This window comes from Xylocopa sonorina, chromosome 1, assembly GCF_050948175.1.
Source record: "Xylocopa sonorina isolate GNS202 chromosome 1, iyXylSono1_principal, whole genome shotgun sequence".
NCBI classification, from domain to species: domain Eukaryota; kingdom Metazoa; phylum Arthropoda; class Insecta; order Hymenoptera; family Apidae; genus Xylocopa; species Xylocopa sonorina.
This window is the reverse complement of record NC_135193.1, coordinates 4,499,883-4,519,431: the sequence shown is the minus strand read 5'-3', so window position 1 is coordinate 4,519,431 and position 19,549 is coordinate 4,499,883. Positions and strand designations below refer to the sequence as shown.

At 47.5% G+C, this 19,549-nt stretch overlaps 1 protein-coding gene across 2 annotated transcripts in view; it reads right to left on the bottom strand.

Moving 5' to 3' along the window:
• Ddr (discoidin domain-containing receptor 2) overlaps window positions 1-19,549 on the bottom strand; it is a 174,161-nt gene that overhangs the window by 11,025 nt on the left and 143,587 nt on the right. The window contains exons 10-13 of one of the 2 annotated variants that reach the window (XM_076893431.1): window positions 18,230-18,405; window positions 6,193-6,316; window positions 4,247-4,398; window positions 2,600-2,913 (exon numbers count right to left, since the gene is read on the bottom strand). In XM_076893431.1, coding sequence (XP_076749546.1) covers window positions 2,600-2,913; window positions 4,247-4,398; window positions 6,193-6,316; window positions 18,230-18,405 — 766 coding nt within the window. The remainder of the gene's footprint in view (window positions 1-2,599; window positions 2,914-4,246; window positions 4,399-6,192; window positions 6,317-18,229; window positions 18,406-19,549) is intronic. The other variant, XM_076893440.1, reaches the window with a different exon arrangement.

Genomic DNA, 19,549 nt, shown 5'->3' with positions numbered 1-19,549 from the left:
CAACGTCCACGGCATAATGGCCACGGTTGATTGCGGAGTAACTACGTTTCGGAGATCGATTTCGCGTATTCGTACATGTTATTTGCGAGAGGACGGAGGATTTGTATTATGCGACGGCCCGTATACACGTGTGTGTATGTGTGTGTGTGTACATGTAAACTCGAGCTTCGGGAAATTCCAGTTTCCACCGGCGGTAATTATAGCGTCGTTACTCGCCGCGCAACGCTGTATCGGCCCGTTCCCGCGCGGGCTTCTAATTAACAAATTTCACTATTTCGGCTAATTTCAGGCGACAAAGAAGTTGTCGGTTAATTTCGAGGAGGTCAACGAGAAACCGGTAAATGCGTCTCCCCACGGGAAACTGGTGAACCCTCCGCGCTGGGAAAACAAATTGAAACCCTCTGCCAGACGTACGACGAGTTATACGGATAATACAAACTTGGCGAATTTTATCGAACTCTTCTGCTCGAATCTCAGGCTCCGTCACGATAGAAAACATTCGCAATTGACTCGATTTCCGTTTGAAATCATTAGCTGAATTTTCAAACGTCGACGGAGAACAAGGCAGATGCAAAGATTGCACTTGGTAACAGTCTTCTGTCCCGTTGCCTTCCTCGTTGCGGTTTTAAAAGATCTCGAGAACTGGCGCGGGCAACGAGTGGTTTGTCGCATGGAAGAAGCAATAAACGATAGCGATTCTACTTCTGGTGTCCCTTAAGAGGCTTCTCGACGACAATACACGTCCACGCGAATATTCCGTCAACGAGCTCTGTAATCCGCGATCCTGTCTACCCGGATGATCCTTCCGCCGCGCGAGCGATATCGCGCCGCATGTTCCTCGCCAGGACACGCTTTGTCGCGTACTTCCGGACGTGCTTTCTTGTCCTCGAACTTGAAACTCGACCGTCATCGACGGTAACGGACGCGTAGAATTCAACGATAGGGGATTCGTGAAGTTTACGAAAATTTTTATCGAAAGAACCACTGTTACATATAAATATAGGGACAGAGAGAGAGAGAGAGATCGTAACGCGCGAAACGTTCGTACGTACGTTTCAGCAAAAGGTAACGTTGCTGGTCGAAAGTTCGTGCTCTCTCGAATGATTTGATAACAAATTTCACAAAGTCAGGAGGAACTCGGCGATTCACCGGTCGCTTTGTGAGCGCCGTAAGCAGTGAAACTCGTTTATTAAAACGCCGCACGAGACAGGGGATTTAAACAATCTCCCGCGGTTCGGCCGGCGTCAGGGAAAGTACGCCGTCAAAGGGAAACTTCCCATACGGTCAATTACCAGGGTATTGTCAATCGCAAGCAGCGGACCGGACGGCTTCAGGTGCTGCCCGGTAAAGCCTGGCCGGCCGCGAAAAGTAGCAACGACGCGAACAAGTTATTCGATTATGCGCCAGTCACTGACCGTTTAAACACTTTCTCCGCGTTATAGCTACGCCCGGCAACTTAATACACGAACACGCGCGTCATTATGTACGAAATCACTTGGTTGCGCGTTCATCGAATTACCGCGTTAACGCCACAGCCGCCTCTAAATATAATCGATCGGTATCATTTTCTATCGATGCCCTATATTTCGCCTGTTAGCCCTGCGACCAGAGGCGACGCGTACCAAGCCACGCGGAGGGTCCGCGGATAACAAATGAATCGGTGCGCCGTTCTGTAATCGGCTTGGATAATTTTCCATCGGTTATCCTATATTTCCCCATATTTTCGGTCACCGTGAAATATCGCACGGTTAATAGTTCCGACCACTGTATTTAGCGACTTAAACGAGTGCTCCGATAACGTGTTGTTCCATTCATTCCTATTGGCAGATTTAATTATGACCGGTAGCTTTATCGATTCCCGATTTTCACGCGACGCGTACCGCGTTGCTCCGTTCCCTCCGCGTAAGCGAAGGAATTGGCCGCGATAAATCGTCTGGGGTGGAAAAAAATTCTTAGCCAACGCGAATCGAAACGTTTACTCCCGTACCTAACCGTAACTGGCGGAGACACAACGATTTGCCTCCGAACGAGCGCGCTTTAATAATTTACGCCATCGTCGTTTCGTACGATTCATTAGAATAGCTTGTTCTTGCGCGTACGTGTGTTTTTTTTTTTATGGAAGTGAAAGGTAAACGCGTGTTCGCACACTCGAATCGTTCGTTGTTTGTCAGTAAAACCCTTCGATACTCTGTTTTCATTCGAACGTTGTAACAGTGTTGCAAAAAATATCGAAACAAATTCTATTATACAACCCGTTACACAAGAAACACGCTGTCAATTTTCACGCGCGGTATCCGATCGTACACTCGACAAGAAACCCTCTTCGACGGAACAAGATAACCGTCGTCTTTATCTTTTTAAATTATCATTACGACTTCGAATTTGCCCGCGACGCACACTCCAATTAAAGCAGAACCGTTCCAAGTAAAAAGAAGATTATTATATCGGTCTCAGTGGTCGATATGTTTCATCGCGAAATTCGAAACATGAACGCGTGGCCGTTAAAACCGTCCGCGCGACTTTATTCGCCCCCGGTATCGCGGGGATTTCCGGTCGACGCGCGTCTCCCGCGACGCTCGATAACGCAGAGGAGCCTCACCTAAGCGCATCCGAGGATCCAGGTCTGAGGGACTTAACGATCACCAGGTCGCTGGTAGCGTTCCGGAAGACCTCGTCGTAACCGGGAAACCTGTCGACCTCGCAAACGTGAACGTCGCCGAAGTATCCGCAGCCGAGGTTTTCAACGATGTTGAGCTTCTCCCGGGGGAAGTCTAAGATGCACTCGGGCACCTCGTCTTCCTCCTCCGTGAGCATGTCCTCGGGACTGTAGCTTGTCATGCTGCTGGAGGCTTTCGCGCTCATTGGCGGCGGTGTGCTCGGTGTCGGTGACGGCGGCAGCGGCGGCAGGGTGTTCTACGGGAAGAAAAAACGGAGACGCGTTAATGCGCGGAACGAAAGCCCCCGGGTTATTTACCCGGTGATGTACCAGGGATGAATTTAAACCCAGCCGTGGTCGGTGTTTCCAGCGTTCTCTTCGGTTTTAAACGCTTCGAGTCCGATTACACGAGGCGGGCGTCTTTTAAAACAGATATCTTAGCTAACAACCCGTACGCTCTTGTCACGAATCCTTTTAACGTTGCGCGTTATTTTTTCGCGCGTTCTAAAGAGTAACCCAAAGTGTCCGGCCGCGAGTTAATCCCCGTGATGCCGCCCTTTAAAACAGAAGTGACGCTCAAACGCGTCAGCAGTTCTCGGCAGGCGAACTCTTTGACAGATAAACGTGTTATCCGTGTTCAGGCCTGTTAAACCTGTCACAGCGTCGGCAATGGTAGTACTACTATCGAGGCACGGTCTGGTACGAATTCGAGGCTTTTTATTCAATTAAAAGTGGCCGTAAAAAATCACCGACCTACGCCACGTTGTACAGGTAATGGTAGCGGCCCTTGCCTTGCGGCGATTTAAATGCCTCGGCGGGGTGCTACCATCGGCGTACTTTAAATCGTTAATGGTATTATAATTGCACGCGTTAGTCCGGATAATAGTAACTGAAATACCGTACATTAGTCTCGATATCGCGGAAAAGATTTAATGGGTTTCGTTGAATACCCGGCGAAATTAAAGTACACGTGAGCCAGAGGGCGGTTAGGGCAATCAATAATCGCGGAGTCCGCGCTATCAGCCGGTGATCAGTGTATGCCCGCGTAAGACATTTCCCCCAGAGGTCTCGCATTAGTCGTGATTGATAGTCCCTTCTCGTTCCCTTGTTTTTCGTCCATTAAGCTTCATTATTCTCCGCGCGAAGTGTTTTAACACGCGCCGTTGCGCAGCGAAACTTTAAACGTTCTAATTAAAATAAGAGAAGAAAAAAAGAAGGGATGGTGGGGGAAGGTAGGAGGAAGCGGGTGGAAAACGAGCGAGGCGCAGGAGGAATTAATCATGAGTCTAATTTCCGTCCCCCTTAAAGAACAGTCGTATAGAACGCACAACCGATTTCGTGTAAGTACACACGACGAAAACAGCGGGACGTTAAAAGGATTCGTTGAACAAGCTCGCTGTCAGGCTCGCGAAAGGGGAACGACGGGAGCGAGTGCCACGATGGCGACGTAAGATCCCATAGTCACGAACCATAATGGCGTTTGACACAGTTCCGAGCTCCAAGTGGCCCGCATTAATGCAACCCTCGCGAGAGGACCACGGAACGGAATCGTCACGGATCGCATGTCTGGCGTACATTTTTGATACTCACCTTGCAGATCTCCGTGCTGGCGTAATACTTTTCCGGCGGCGGCGGTATAGGCGGCGGATTAGATGGATATTCTTGTACCGGCGGAATTGGCCTGGCAAGATTGATCGTCGTGTTCAGCAACAGCGGAATAACCGGCTGCACCTCCGTGATCCCTGTCCGCCGATACCGTGAGCGGAAAGGAAAAAAGAATTTTTGACAAGGTTAGAGACACGATGGCCTGCGCGCACGAAAGAAATTACCACGGCAGGTTTTAACCCGGCTCCCAGTCGCATGTTCCTCGGAACTTCCGAACGACCCGTTACCTCTTCCACGTGCCTCGTTTATTTTCTCCTTCTTTCCCACTGTTTGTTTTTTGCACAAGGAATCTTTCTTTATCACCGCGTTTCGCTTCTTTCGGTTATTGGTTTCGTTTCTCGCGACACGCCAGCACTTTTTGCGCGCGACGTTCCTTCCGCTCGTACGTGGTCGGAATTTTTATCGGCGCCGTGCCACGTCCAAGACGTAGCACGGTTTTGTAATTAAATCACGATTAGCGTATGCACTTGCGTTACACGCATTCCGTTCTACACGGCCTGCATGGCTAAGCGACTGTCAGATGTTCGTTTCCGTTGCGCGACGATTCGACGTGGTCGCAGTTTCGTGCGAGATTCATCGAGCAGAAGTTTATCCTTCGCTCTTAATTCGTATGATTTTATTCCGTTCCGAGGAACATTTCGCTCGACATGACGGGAAGTTCGAAGCAATAATCAGTGTCAAGCTGACACTGTTTCACTTTCCGAAGCTCCAGTCGAGAGTTACTAATTGCACGATCGCGATTTAATTTTCTGTTGGACAAGTGCTCGAAGCTTGCACGATTTTAACGAATTATGAAAATTATGCGATTTCGAATAGAAGTTCAGAACAGGGTTCAAAAACAGGTCGCGCGAAGCACAAGTGCCCGTTGACAAATTATTAGGTGGATTATGATTTATGCCTTCCTAAGTATCGACTGTGAGTATTAGAAAGTGCATAATAATCCGTCGATCATTAGCCCGTAATTTAATTCGAACGCTGCACGCTTGCATATCACGGCACACTGTGTACCATGGCTGTGTAATGGCTATAGTTCACCGCGATTTTGTGTAATTCCAGTCAAACGCAAACTCGATAATGTACCGCAGCGGCGGGGCCACTCATTTCGAGTTTTCCTGCCATTAAATTACACGGCGTGTTAACAAATGTCGAAGGGATGAAACGTTACCGAGATTAACTCGAAATTCCCGTAAAACCGTCTACTTTTATGAAACGAGAGCTCTCGAAGGTATTCAGCTATTTACGACACCGTGTCTAAAATGATTGCTTGATCCGAACCTGTATCTAGCGAAATAAATTTGCACCGAGTCGAACACGTAACCGTGAAACGCGACAGCATAAAAGATACGGCCGTTTTTTCTTTTCTCTAAATACTATTACTCACTGAAACGGTTCATAACGTCGTCCACGTTGCCTTTCACGCTGGGGGTGATAAAAAAATTCAGCGCTACCAAGTTGGAAACGCGAAATCGGTATACGAAACATTTTAAACCAAATCCACTCTTCTTACCTCGCAGTTTCCCAACTGAACCAAACTTGGCTCGATTTTGCGCACCTGTACATATCGACTGAAATCACGGTTCAACGATCGGAGAGTTAAACGCGAAGGGGCAAGTCCGTCGTTCAGTTTCGGGAATTACGAAAATTTCGAGTTCCCCGTATCAAATGGTCCTGCTGGGCCGTGGCCGCTGTTACGGTAGCGCGCGTGAAGGGGTTAGCGGTTAATAATTCTGGACAATGGGTCACGCGGCGCGGCGTTGATAATCGTCAAACTCGAGTGGCGGGTCTGTTTGAATTAATTTAAATCGGCCTAACCGTGCATGCACGCGCAGAGTTCGAAAGGCTTAAGTGTCGCACTTAACGTCGCTACCAACCGCTGTAATCCGTGATAGTTTTGTGTAGTTGCGGTGTCGTCGTGGTGTAGGCGGCCGGGTGGTACTGCGCCGGAAGCGGAGGGCAAATTGGTCCCTTGTCCTCGCCCTCCTCCTGCACGGAGACCTGCGGCCGAATATTGAGCGTTCCCGTTAATGCGGCTGACATTTATGCACACGCCGCGCGTGTATATCGGCCTGGCAAAAGCGATACGCCACCGGAAACTTTCCGTCACTTCGTGCCGCCAACTCTGCGCGCCCCACCCTGCCGTTCAACCTCTCCCGCGACATTCGGAATATTCATGGCCCATCGGGCCGTGCTTTTTGTTTCATAGATATCGGCATGAAAGATCGGCCGATAACGCGTCTCTTGGAATAATGACGTATCCATTATTACGATCGGGGCACGTACGACGACCCGGTCGCGATCACACGATCGTGATCTTGTTGCAATTATTGTAAACGTCGCCTCTGCAAATATGCCAAGTGATTTGAAATGTTTATTGACAGGGTGCAGCGGCGCGTGGCATCGCTAAATTATTCATAAGTGATTGTAGAGAACGAGGCGATAGAAAACAATGTCGTATAGAACGCGAGTAAATTTCCATGAATTTTCTCTCCTCTGACATTCGGAATATTCATGACCCGGCTTGGGGCGAGCTTTCTGTTTTGTAGATATTGGCGAAAAATATCGCCTGGTAACGCGTGTCTTGGCATAATGATATATTTAAAATTGTAAATGTCAACGGCATTAAAATAATAATGAATATCATTTTTGATCGTACGAAATATCTCGCGTAATGTAATTCAGGTATAATTGGATCTGACGGTGATCGATAAAGTATTGCGAATCAGTATCGCGTGAATACCACCCGTGTTCTTCCTAAATGAAACAAAATCGAATAATTAGGATCGTCGGGAACAAGGTCGTGGGTTCTACATGAATCTTTTTCTCCGCCATTTCAACACTCTCATTGAATATTTACGCTCCAGCCTTCCGCGTTATAATATACCCGATGCATAATTCATTTCAAGTGTTTTCGTTCCTTTTTTCTCACGCCTCTCACATTCTATCACCTCTTGCATCGGCCCCTTGACAATGTGTGCCTCTGTGTTTTTTTAGCTTAATATATTCGGTCGCCCATAGATCTCGTTGCGGATAATAACTGCGACAGATTTAATCATCTCCGGAGCTCTATTTAAGTTTCAGATTTTAGAGAACGGGTCGAGAAGCGGGGTTGAAGCGGTGAAATTCGATTCGAGGCCGCGGAAAAGCGCGCATCAGTCGTCCTGGCGAGCGAAAGTACCGCAGAACCGCGGAATTGCGCCGCGTTGCTAACAATTTCGTATGACGTAATTATCGACACAATGCATCGATACGCATTCAACGGGTTACGTAATTCCCGCGAATAAAATTTAGCCATATCATCGGGTAATTATCAGTTACGGCTCTTCCTGACGGCCGAGGAAATTGGATCGCGGGATATTGCAACGATGGTTCGCTCGTTCACAATCAACCTTTCGCCAAATATAACTGAATCAACAATGCACACACGCGCACGTTGCAATTCCCCCCACACGTTCCTACCAAAAAAAAAAAAAAAAAAACAAGAGACAAAAGAAGAAATACAGCGTACAAATATTTCTCGACACCTGTCACGTTATCTTTTTTCAATCTCTCGGGCATCGCTCTGGATCTGTTCGAAATTAAAGGCTGATCTCCAGAGTTTGTGGTCGTGTATGCAATATTTTTTTTCCACCGACGACTCGAGCGTTACTGATTCCACGGTAAAACGTATAATCCCTCTCGTAATCTTCTTTCATTCATTAACTGTGTCTGGTCTCGATGTATGCGTGTGTTATACATTTGACAGAGGAATCGTAACGAAAAAAATGTCTCAATATCACAAGCGAACGCTGCAAATGGAAGCTCTCGAACATGTCGCGGAGAAACACAATTCGCCTCGACGAAGCTGTACACGTGTACATCGTCGGCTCGCATGGCAAGGAAAAGGGCTTGTCGACGCTAAGCACGATCGACGTGCCACCTCAGGAAATTAACGCTTCCATTGTGTAACAAACAATCTTGCGGCAGAAGCTTCGCGCGCGAACCCTTTTCCCTCGACCAACGATCCGATAAGAGGGATCGTGTCGAGCAACAGTCGCCAGAGTCGCGATATAATATCCATTGATTTTTGCTTTACTTGGCCATCCGCTTGAGCGTCACCGAGACGGCCGACAAGAAGGGCACCGCAGGCTAAGAGAGGGTGTTAATTTCCGTTTAGGAAACGTTAGGGTGCCAGGCTTGAGACGCTGCGGCACCATCGTTAAGATAAGATAACCACTTAGCCATTGGGATTCTTCTCGAATCTCTTTCCTCGATTCCCCTTCCACCTCTTCGTCTCTCCGTTTCTCTCTAACTTTTCTGCCCCTCCTTCACTTCCTGATTGTCCCCCAGTTCTGGTACGTTGCTCGTCTTTCCGTCATCCAGCACTCCACGGCTAACGCCTCTTGCTTTGCCACCCCGCCGTCTCATAGATGCTTCTTCTCTCGCTTCCGATCGCCACCCTCTTCTGGTACGTTGCTCGACTTCCCGTCATCCACCCTCCCTTTCTCCATTAGCGCTATCTGAAGAGCTGTCCCGACTTCTCCCGTCTTTTATAGCCGGACATTCAAAGCTCGGTCGGTCGGTCGGTCGCTCGTTCCCGTTGATGGCGCGATCGCAAGCCAGCGTACGCGACGCCGCGTCCGAGGCTGCTCTCCTCGGATATTACAGAAACCGCGGCGGGGGATGAAACGACGCGCGAGACCACGCGATGGAGCGGCAGATAGAGGAGGGTACCGTCGTTAATTTCGAGCCTGGCCGGTTGTTTGCTCAACGATACAGGGTATTCGCCGATTAAAGCGGTCGGCGGAACGCCGCGTAATTGGCAGCGAGGAAATCTTCGATGGCGTGCGAACGGGTCCCTCGATGATCGACGAGCGGCCGCGGACGATTCGATACGTCGACGGAAAAGTTAATTACCGAGAAACCAATCAGCGCGCGCGCGCGTTGCATTTTCAATTCATCTTCGTTTAAGCGAAAAATAATCGATCCCTGCCAGGGCGTTAATTGAAAATAGTAATTACACGATAAACACCGAGTAGCGGAGGAGAAAGAATCACCGCGGAGAATTCTGCCCGCGACCCGGTTCACGCTTCCGGTTTGATCGCGTCCGGAGCGACTCGGCTCAGAGGTTCGCCCGTGAGTCGACGTAGCTTGCGAATCGAGAGTTCATTATCCGTGGAAACGCGACGCGCACCCTCTTTAACTCGACGGAGCTTTTTGTCCGATAAAATAAATACGGCCAGTCCATTTTCTCTTTCATCCGGCTGATTAATGGCCCGAGCTCCTCTGCGCTTATGGAATGCAAGAGGATTAATGAAATACCGTTTCCGTTTTCACGAAGAAGGTTATAGATTTTATTATCGGGCCGCCGCGGCGGGCGGGCGAAGAAGAGAAGCTGGAAGGTTTTTTCGGGTTGGCATTGTTTACCCGGATATTCGCGGTGTTCCGGATATTTATGGACGCCGGGCAGCTCGAGTAATATCGCTGAAAGCTCCTTTCATCGTTTTAAATCCACGTATAACACCAAATAATATTATTCCCCGATGTACAACGGTGGAAATTAACAGGCTACACAGTGTGCATGTTAAACGCTGCGCCGGTGTAAATGCTTTTTACCCGTCATTATTTATGTGAAATATAAATTGCGATGCGAGTCTGGTCCATTGATAAACTGCCCGCTGATTTCGACGTGCGAAAATAGAAATACATAGAAATCAGTATATTTATTGTTACAGTTCTCGATTTACACGGCGGACGCGACTCGTATTAACGATACGATCCGCGCAATGATTCGTATCTACCTTATTTTGCTGAAAATAACAAGCATGCTCTTTCGCAGAAAGAGCTACCTTCACATTTATATACGATACAGTTGCGTACAATGAATACTATCGCAAAGTATTGGCCACTTTCCCGAATCACCCCTTGCATCGTCTAGAGGGCCATGATACGGTCCCTTCCGGCCGAGCAGTGTTTGTCGCGGTCGCGAAGTATATCAATCGCACCAAAGGACCCTCTCGATTGATACAACCCTGACCCTTTTCGTGGTAGATAGGTTCGATTGACCCGAAGACGCTTTTATTGGGGAAGTATCCCGGCCGATACACGGCTGTGACGCCTTCCGTTGCGGATACACCCCCAGCGTTTCGCGATACAGCACGACGAAATAAACGAGGCGCCACGGCGTCGTATAACTGTATAGCTGGTGGTTATAGCCAACGAAGACGGGCCGACGCACCTATTATCGTGTCGTATTTGTTCAGAGACGTAGAACGTCCCGTTGCATACTAATGGTACATCCGGTTTATCATGCTACCGAGCGAGCAATGGCCTATTAAACCGAAATTACACGGCTCACTTTGGTTGAACATCGCGGCTGTTTCGGCAAAATTCAACGGGAAATGAACGGTGTGAATTGCTGTTCGGTTGAACACTCTGAGCGAACAGTAATTCTCGTTGTTCATCGAGCAATTATAAACACGATATGGTTTTCATCCGGGGTGTAGTAAAAATGGGGCTGGTAATTGAAGAGGTTAATTTAGAGGGCGAATAGCAAACGGTGAAATGTTTTCACCTAAGCAGAAACAAGCTGTTACGAGGAAATGAGATTACGCGAGCTTTACCGGGGATTTAAAAATTTCCAGCAGACTTTCACTGCCCGGACGGGATGAACGAGGGGACACGAACTTCAAGCTGGAAAGAAAATGCTCGCAATTAAGGGAACTCGAAAACTGTCAAATTAAAAAGAGACTTGAAGGAGCACACCCTCGCATTTCGCTATTCCCATTCTCGGTCGAGTAAACCGCGATTTCGCATTGCGAAAGCGAACGCGCTAACTAATAAACGGCATAATTCGCCGCGGATGAGCGTAAAAACGCGAATCGAAATAACCTGCTGCTTGATGAAATCCCAGACACGCAAAGCGGAGGATTTCCACGAACAAAACGATCTTCAATTAATTAGCGGTGGAGTGGTTTTTGCCATTTTCATTACTACGAGCAGATTCTCGGTCCTTTGTTCACGCGGGAGCTGCTCAACCTGTCCGATATTTGCCTATTTTCTACCATCGTTCGACAACCACCGCCCCCTGAGCAGTTTCTTACCCTCTCGCTTAGTTCGCGCTTCTTCCGTCGTAGAAACTTCAATTTTAACGAAGAAATTTGTGGACTTCTAAATCTCGCGTACGATGTAACTTCCTGCAAAGAGAAACGTAGCTTCTTTTTTACGAACTTCTTAATTAGATTCCACAACGGCCCGGTTGGTAATACCTTCACCGAGAATATCGCGATAATTATAAATTCAGATGATCGCGCGTTTGGCGTTATTGTTTAATTTCATGCTTGAGAGCATAAGCGCGATCGTACGATAAATCACGTATTCGGTTACGTTTGCGGTTTGCACGTATTAATTGTTCTACAAGATCCGTGACCACCGCGGGTACAAATGAATAATTTGCATTTCGTTTCGCGGATATCCTACTTTTTTAATGCCTCCTTTATCCGCATTGGCTGTTCGAGTTGGAATCGCGAAAATAACCGAAATTATCTTTATTAACAAACAAGATAACAAGGGGATCGAGATATTGTTTAATTGTTACAGAGTGCAGTTTAAATGAATAACGCTTCTACCTTTGCTCGGCTGAGGCCGCTTCTGTGCAAACTCGATTCGATCGATACTACGTTTGTTCAGCGGTTTTCGTAGACCTGTGGTTCGCGGTTCGGTAATCAGATCCGCGGAAAGTATAAAAATTATATTTTCGAATAACTCCGGCCATTATTATCGGCCGGTTCCGTGTTCGCCGCGTTGCGTACACGTTGTCGGAATGATGAATGTAAAAAATGAGGCGGATAATAATCGCGCGAAACTAGACAAAGCCCGCGGGGAACGGGCGAATGTTTATTACGAATCAGATTTTCGTTGCAGCTTTTTATAAAATATGTTTCGCGTGTTCGTCCGCCATTAAAACTGAAATTTCAGGGCCCCGGCATCGCGTTAATTATGTACATTGTAAAAAAAAAAATAAAAGAAAAAAGCGCAACTCGCGTCATTCGTCGTTGTAAATCAAATAAATTACCCGTGTCTTAACGAAGATTGATGCGGAGATTTACACGAACGCGACATTATTTCCACCCTTATGAGCGCTGCCTCCGAATTGTTCGATCCATCTTTCGGTCTACTTCGCGCGCTAAATCAAAGCGCCGCACGAAGGGGCCTCGAAATGTGGGGCGACGAAATTTTCGTCTCGATGAAACGCCACGCGAGAAATCGTCAAGAGAATAACGTGGCTCTTCTCTTTCCATCTCGAATTCGACGGCACGAACCACGTTATTGTCGCGTATAGAAAATTCTTTCGGAGTACAGCGAAGAGATGAATAAAAACTAACTGAAATGAGAGAAAGGAAGTAAAGAAAGAAAGAAAGAAAGAAAAAAAGTAAAAGAATTGCAGGGGAAAAAATTCGCGTGGAATCTGTTTGATTTTCATCAGGAAGAATTTTAGCCCGCGGCCGTGTTGCCTCCTAATGCTTAATCCGGGAACTACTGGCCGTGACAGCGCGGGTACACGCGTACGTCAAATTTGCGGGAAGGATTACAGTATACGGGAATCAGCGAGTTTGTTGCTTTAAATTAAAATAATCTGTTTTCACTCGGCCGCCCCTCGTATCGCGACGAACCCCCACAGCTAAAGTCGGTAATCGCATTACCTCACTTTTGAACGCCTCCCTCCCGGCCGTACTCTCGTTTCCGCGACCCCTGCTGCCGCCGCGTCCCTTCTACATCCCCGTTGAATCAGAATAAAAGCGCGTTTACGGGCGTGGGTCACGGATCGGGCCGTTTCGGGATAATAAACTCCATGAAATTTAATGAAATCGCGGGCTCGCGGCCCTTCTGCTTTCTTTCCCGGAAATTCGACGGCACGTGGCCCGAAAATCGTTCAAATACGTTCCACCGTTATCGGACAATCTGTATCGTTCGATTGATTATTCGATTCCATCCCCTATTTCATTAGAAAATCGCGTGGGTGTGTGTAACAACCGCGATCGATTAATCGAGCCAGGAAAAGAAATTAATTTCGTGGAACAGAGACGAGTTCCGCGAAAAGATAACGGGGAAACAATCCGTCCCATTCCGCTATTGTTCGACAGGGCAGGAAACTGACTCTTGTTAAAGCATCGTTGTCCACGCTCGTGCAACGCATATTTTTCACGATACGTTAAAAAGTAACGAACTGTGAAACAGCCGCGCGAGCCAGCCATTGTGTTACAGCGGCACGTTAATACGGCTACGAGCACGTGAAAAATTCAAACAAGTCGGTATTGTTTCCACCAGTTACACGAAATGTTTCAAGCTTGCGCTCGCCATTACACTGTGAAAGAGGGTACAGTAAAAAAAAAGAATGCCCTTCAAAAGAACGGAAAAAAATATATTCCGTCGCGTCCAAGTTCTCAGAGAGGATCCGCTGATCGATCGCAAGCTAAACAAAATTTGTTCCTCCTCTGAGATTCCCGTCAAACGGACATCGACAATTTTATTGAGAACCAGGAATTTTAAAATCCCTCGTTTCGTACTTTCGTGGTGTATTTTATTCGCGATTTACGCACACGCGTGACCTGGTAATTCAATAATTTTGCGTAGAAATATTTCAAAGTAAAATCTACCTTTAATTTTGCGCGAAGCCGTACAAAAATATTATTTGATTCTGGTTTAAATAATATGTTCACCATAGCGAACTTTTTCATTTGTTATTCTGGAAGCCATACGACCATCGTGATGAAAGGTCTGAATATTTTACTCTACTCGCATGCTGACTCGTGAAATATTGGCCACAATTTTTTCGTAGATTAAAGAATGACAGCAATTCCGCGTATCGTTCGTTTTATTTTTGACAAGAACAGTTCTACTCCCGTCATGTAACCAGTAAAATAATACCTTTTTCTATAAATTCTGTACAACGGAAATCAACGAAAAGCTCACCTCGCTCTTCATAAAACTAAAGATTACCATCCTTTCCAAAGCTTCGAGGATTCCAACGTTCTCCGTGTTTCACAATCGAAATAACATCGACGACCCAGCGTGTATTCGACGATACAGCTGTGGCTAGTTGATATCATAAAATTTCGACTTTGATGCACACCCGTGATCTTTAAAACAAGCCAACGGTGGGTAGAAACAAGCCGAGGGGCTTCTGCTCTCTATCAAAGCATCGAAGACCGCGTGAACGCCTCTTTGAAAGTGGAGGCTCGTAGTCTGCCGGAAGCGCAACGGGGTCGGGCAGCGAAGAAAGGAAAATCGTGACACTCGAGGGCTTTGGAACGTCGAGGCTAGACAAGTAGCAGGTGGCTAATGCCAAGGAGTGGCGTCTAGTGAAACGAGACGGAAGGAGAACAGGGACGTGTGTACACAGACCCGGTGTACGGACGGGCGAACGAGTAGATAACGCACGTCTCGCGCCGACAATACGGCCGTGCGACTAGCAGGCTCTTTTAATTAAGTGGAGTCAGCTCGGCTGGCTGCCACGGCAGGGGTGGGAAAAGAAATTTATTCAGAGGGAATTATATTGGTTCGTCTACTTGAGGGACTTCAGGAGAAACGGGGAGCAGCTCTTACGGGACTTCTTTTAACGGGAGTGCTTCTTCGTAATAAATGCAAGTCCCATCTCGCCGGAAACGTTTCCGTTTCTTCTTGTAATGATCCGATGAGAGGATTAGCCGTCTTTTCGCGGACCGTCGCAGCCTGATTCGTACGTACCAACCGGCTTTCCCAGACGACGCGACGGAGTTCGGGAACGGACAGAGTGTATCGAGCTTGCGACGCGTTGTTATTCGATTTCGAGGGGACGAATTTAGGCGGAAAATTAAATCAGAAAAATATTACCATTTCTAGGAAATTCTACGGTTTTTCGCGCATGTTTTTGCCCGCGAATTTTCCTCCCTTTCGCGTGCAATATTTTACTCCGAAAATGAAACATAAATTTGCATTTTTATGATCCGCGTTCTGCATATTTATTATTATTATGATTATTTATTACCTCGCGTTTAATTAATGTCGGAATAATGTTACAAGTGTAAAGATTTCAGCGGATATTTAGCAACGTTGTACACCGTGCGTTACTCGTGTTATTAAGAAAATTCTTGGTTGATAATTTACTCTGATATTCACTGCTGCCCGGTAAAGCTCATCGTAGGATAATAATTCGCGCTCCCGCCGACAATAAATCGTGCGTTAGGCGCGGAAATTTAATTAATGTTTATTAACGGTTTTAATATTACTGTCGGCGTGACGTCTCCGACTGTCGGGCTATTGTTTCGCACCTGTCTTAAACTTCGACCCTCTCCTCGACTACGAACGGGTTCGGAAAGCGTTCACGGAGAATCGAGCGCCGTCGTCAGACTCCCATTATTTCCCATCGTTCAGCGACCCGTTAATTACTGCCTTCCGTACATTTCCGTGAAAGGGTCCAAGTCTCCGGGCCGTCCATTCGCGCGAACAAAGTTCACCTTGTTATTAATCCGGCAGCGACTATTTCGGGTCGCTAAATACATATTTTCTTATCCGTCTGTTCAGCCGGCTGGTACGCGGAGAAATTCGAAGGGAAATTATTCCCAACGAGAGGCTCCCTCGCCTCTGGTTATTCCGTTTCTTATATTAAGCACGACAAATTCCCAGTTCATAGAATTTATCAATTTCCGCGGAATGGAATTTCGCAAAACGAACAGATGCCAGACTCCAATTCCACGTAGAAAGCTCCGCGCCTTTCGTTTTCCCACTTCCCTTTAGGCGGCTGCCCGCTTCGTTAAACACCAATTTCCCTAGCCGGAGCGCGCCTCTCCCACGTATTTACATATTCTTACAGGCCGGTACGCGTACCATTTCTTAAGTTCAATGGGGGAAGCGAGCCCGTCGGCATTCCACCGTCTCCAATTCCGCCCGTTTCCGCCGTTGCATTCTATCCAGGCCGCCATCGCGCCGCTGGCCACGCTTCGGCATTGTTCGCGGCACTGGTGGTAATTAATTTTTTACCGGGACAAAGTGGTCCTGTCTTCAAGCACGCGCTCTCATTACGCGTGCAGAGTCAGTGGAAAAATGAGAGAGAGAGAGAGAGAGAGAGACGGAGAATGGTCGCGCCCTTGGCCGCAGACTCACGACTCGACCACTCTCGGACGACAACAAATATAAAACTTTAATAATTCTCGTTATTACACGCAGCAACCGTCCGACTGGAATCCGTCAGTGCCGTTCCTCTTACGAACGAAGCGTCCGACGCGCTCCTCCCTCGTTTTCAACCCTCCGTTTCTGTCTCCCGCGGAGAATATTTCAATGAAATCTACGAATGGATTTTCACTGGGAAAAGGAAGGTTCTTTGTCGTGGGCAAAGGCCGAAATACGGTCCCGACGATCCTGGTTCGGTACTATCGAGTAATTTCTTAGAGAAGAGTGGAACAAGGTCCTTTTCAAGGAAGGTTAGCTTGAAGATCGGAATTCGAAAGAAGAACGCCTTGTATTAAAAGTGATCTTAATAATGACAGTACTCGTGTCACGTGCAAGCTGCTGTCGTATAGCATTTCAGTAGCAGTCCGAATAGAGACTGAACGAAGGATACCGTTTAAGCTTCCGAGCTTAACGCGGACAGTTCTGATATAGGTCATAGGTCCTGGTTAGGTCAAGTGACGCGCGAGTAATCCCTGCCTTGTAAGTCCAACTACTACCTCCCTCCAATTATTTTCAAATACATCACCGGTGGCTACTAACTAATCTACAAACTTCTATCGATGTTCTTCTTCCCGTACTGTGGACGGTCCCTCGACAGGTTTCACGGAATTAAGTGGAACAACCACGCTCGTGTCAGACGTCACGCCTCTCTCTCTTACCTCCATCCCCGTTATGGACGAACTGATCTCAACAAATATGACCAGCTACGACAATAAATATCTCACGATCGGAACGTTCTCACGTAGAAAAAATGTCCGCGCTCGCGTAACAAGCTCGCGGCTATTTATCGAGGACCCCGTTTGATCCTTCTTCCCGAGCATCGATGCGCAATCCTGCTCGCCCCTTTGGCCGCTTCAAGGAAAATATTTGACGAGCTCCGTTTCCACCATCCGTGCCTTCTCTCTTCTCCTGGCTCTGCAGTCTCGTATCCGGCCTCGACGCGGCCAAGACGTTTTCCATGATTGCTCAAAAGCCTTTTCGTCGAACGCACGATGAAAACGGAGCGCAAATAGTCCTGCTCCCGTTCGCTTTATTAGACCCGGGGAGTAATCGACGGCGTAATAGCCGAGTCGCGCGACCCGGAAGAAAAATCCGCCGTTCGATAGCGGGAAACAGGAGCGTCCTGGTGTCGTTTCGCGAATCGCTGGGCGTCGAATTAAATCATTAACTGACCGGGTAACAAGGTCGCGTTATTTCTCCGCCGCAACGAAATTGAAATCGAACGCTGTAGCCTCGCGTTACTGGCGACTCCGTTTCTGTCCTCGAGGGGATGGAACGAAGGAGTCCTCGAGAGAAGAAGGAGATGTACGGTTTTCCGCGCGGATCACCCGTGTCGAAACGGTGAAAGGTAAAATAAACGCGCGCGATTCGTAGGATTTTAAATGAGACCCGGCTAATGTAAACTTCGGTAACGAAGGTAATTCGAAAGTTTTAAACGATGGATTCAGCCGGCTGATTGAATTCACCGGGAACATTCTCTGATCCCGTTGTTTGCTCGCCTCCTCTTTTATTTATACTTCCTATGTTTATATTCTAATCCCGCCTGGAAGCGCGCGAAATTTCAACGAATTACGTTGGGAATTAAAACCTAATAGCTGGTTAACTTCGTATCGGGTATCGAATAAATCGAGCGGCTGTATGTTCGTATCGGGGACTCATGAATACCTATCGTACAAATTGAACATCATCGATTATAGGAAATTATTGTTGAGGAATTTTTCTTACCTTAAGATCGCCGTGCTGGTCGTAGAACGTCGAAGGCGCGAGGGCAGCTTTCAGCCTTCGATTTCGATAGAAAATGAACATGATCGCCGCCAGCAGCATTATGATCACCGTCGTCAGGATTCCGATCACGAGTCCGACGAATTGCCTCGATTCCGGTTCCTTGCTCTTGTCTGGAACTGACGCACGTGTATATACCTAAATATTCTTCTTAAAAGTTCAAGAAAACAATTTAGAATTAACATACAATTGATCGAACTGTGCGACATTTCTCTCGGGAATCTTTGTCAGCTGGGGTCAAAATCGATCGAATACGATTAATTTAATTTGAACAGAAGCAAGTGTCGTGAAAAAATTCATTCGAATTATCGAGCGACGCTTCGCACAGTTCTCGTTCGAACGCGGAATGATCGTCGTAAACGCAGATGATCGTTTAACCGTTCGCAGCACCCGTTCCATTCGCAGTTTCGCGTTCACCTACCCGCGCATAGATAAGATCTGATACTCTGGTAACAGTCCGGGCTGGCGAGCAATCGATGCAATTAACGAAGAGCAAAACGTCCTTTGCGAGCCGTTCGATTTCGACGCGTTTACGAGGGCACTGCGCGAACGTTCGTACGCGATGCACGGGACACGCACGCGTACACATCCCGCTCTGTATGCAGCCCGGGCACCTAATACGCCAAAGTACACGACCTATCACGCTGGATATTATCGCGAAGGCAGCCTCGCATAATGCACGATGCCTCGATAATGATGATTGCGTTCATCGTGCTCGACGTAATTGGATCACGCTCGATCAACGCTTTATCGACCCGTTGCTTTTATTGCGCGATCGAACGTCTATCGTTTGTCGTTTCCCTGTCATTCACGCAGTGACTTAATGACAGGTCGCTTAAAAAGTGAAGAATTAATCCAATATAATGACGTTAATATAATTAGACTATTTCTTTCCTCTGTTCGTTTGACGCGTAGAGGATTTTCATTAAGCATTTATACAAAAAAAAAAAAAAGGAATTGCCAGTTTTTCGTCGAGAAACGTTCGAACTAGCGTTGTTCCATTATCACCCGCTGTTTCAACGGGTTCGAAAGAAATTTCCGAACACCCTCTCACTTCATTTGAGATCGCTACGTATCCTCGGCACTGTTCCGCATCCCCCTCGCACACGGTTCGCGCCAGTTACGCGAATGCACCCAGAGGAAACCGAGCGTTACGCTCCGTAACGCTTCTTACCCCGGTCGCGGTGCCACTTCCCTTTGCCAGTCGAGGATCGTTACGCAGGAAACGGAATATTGGTTTCATCGCGTGAAAGGTTGAATCGT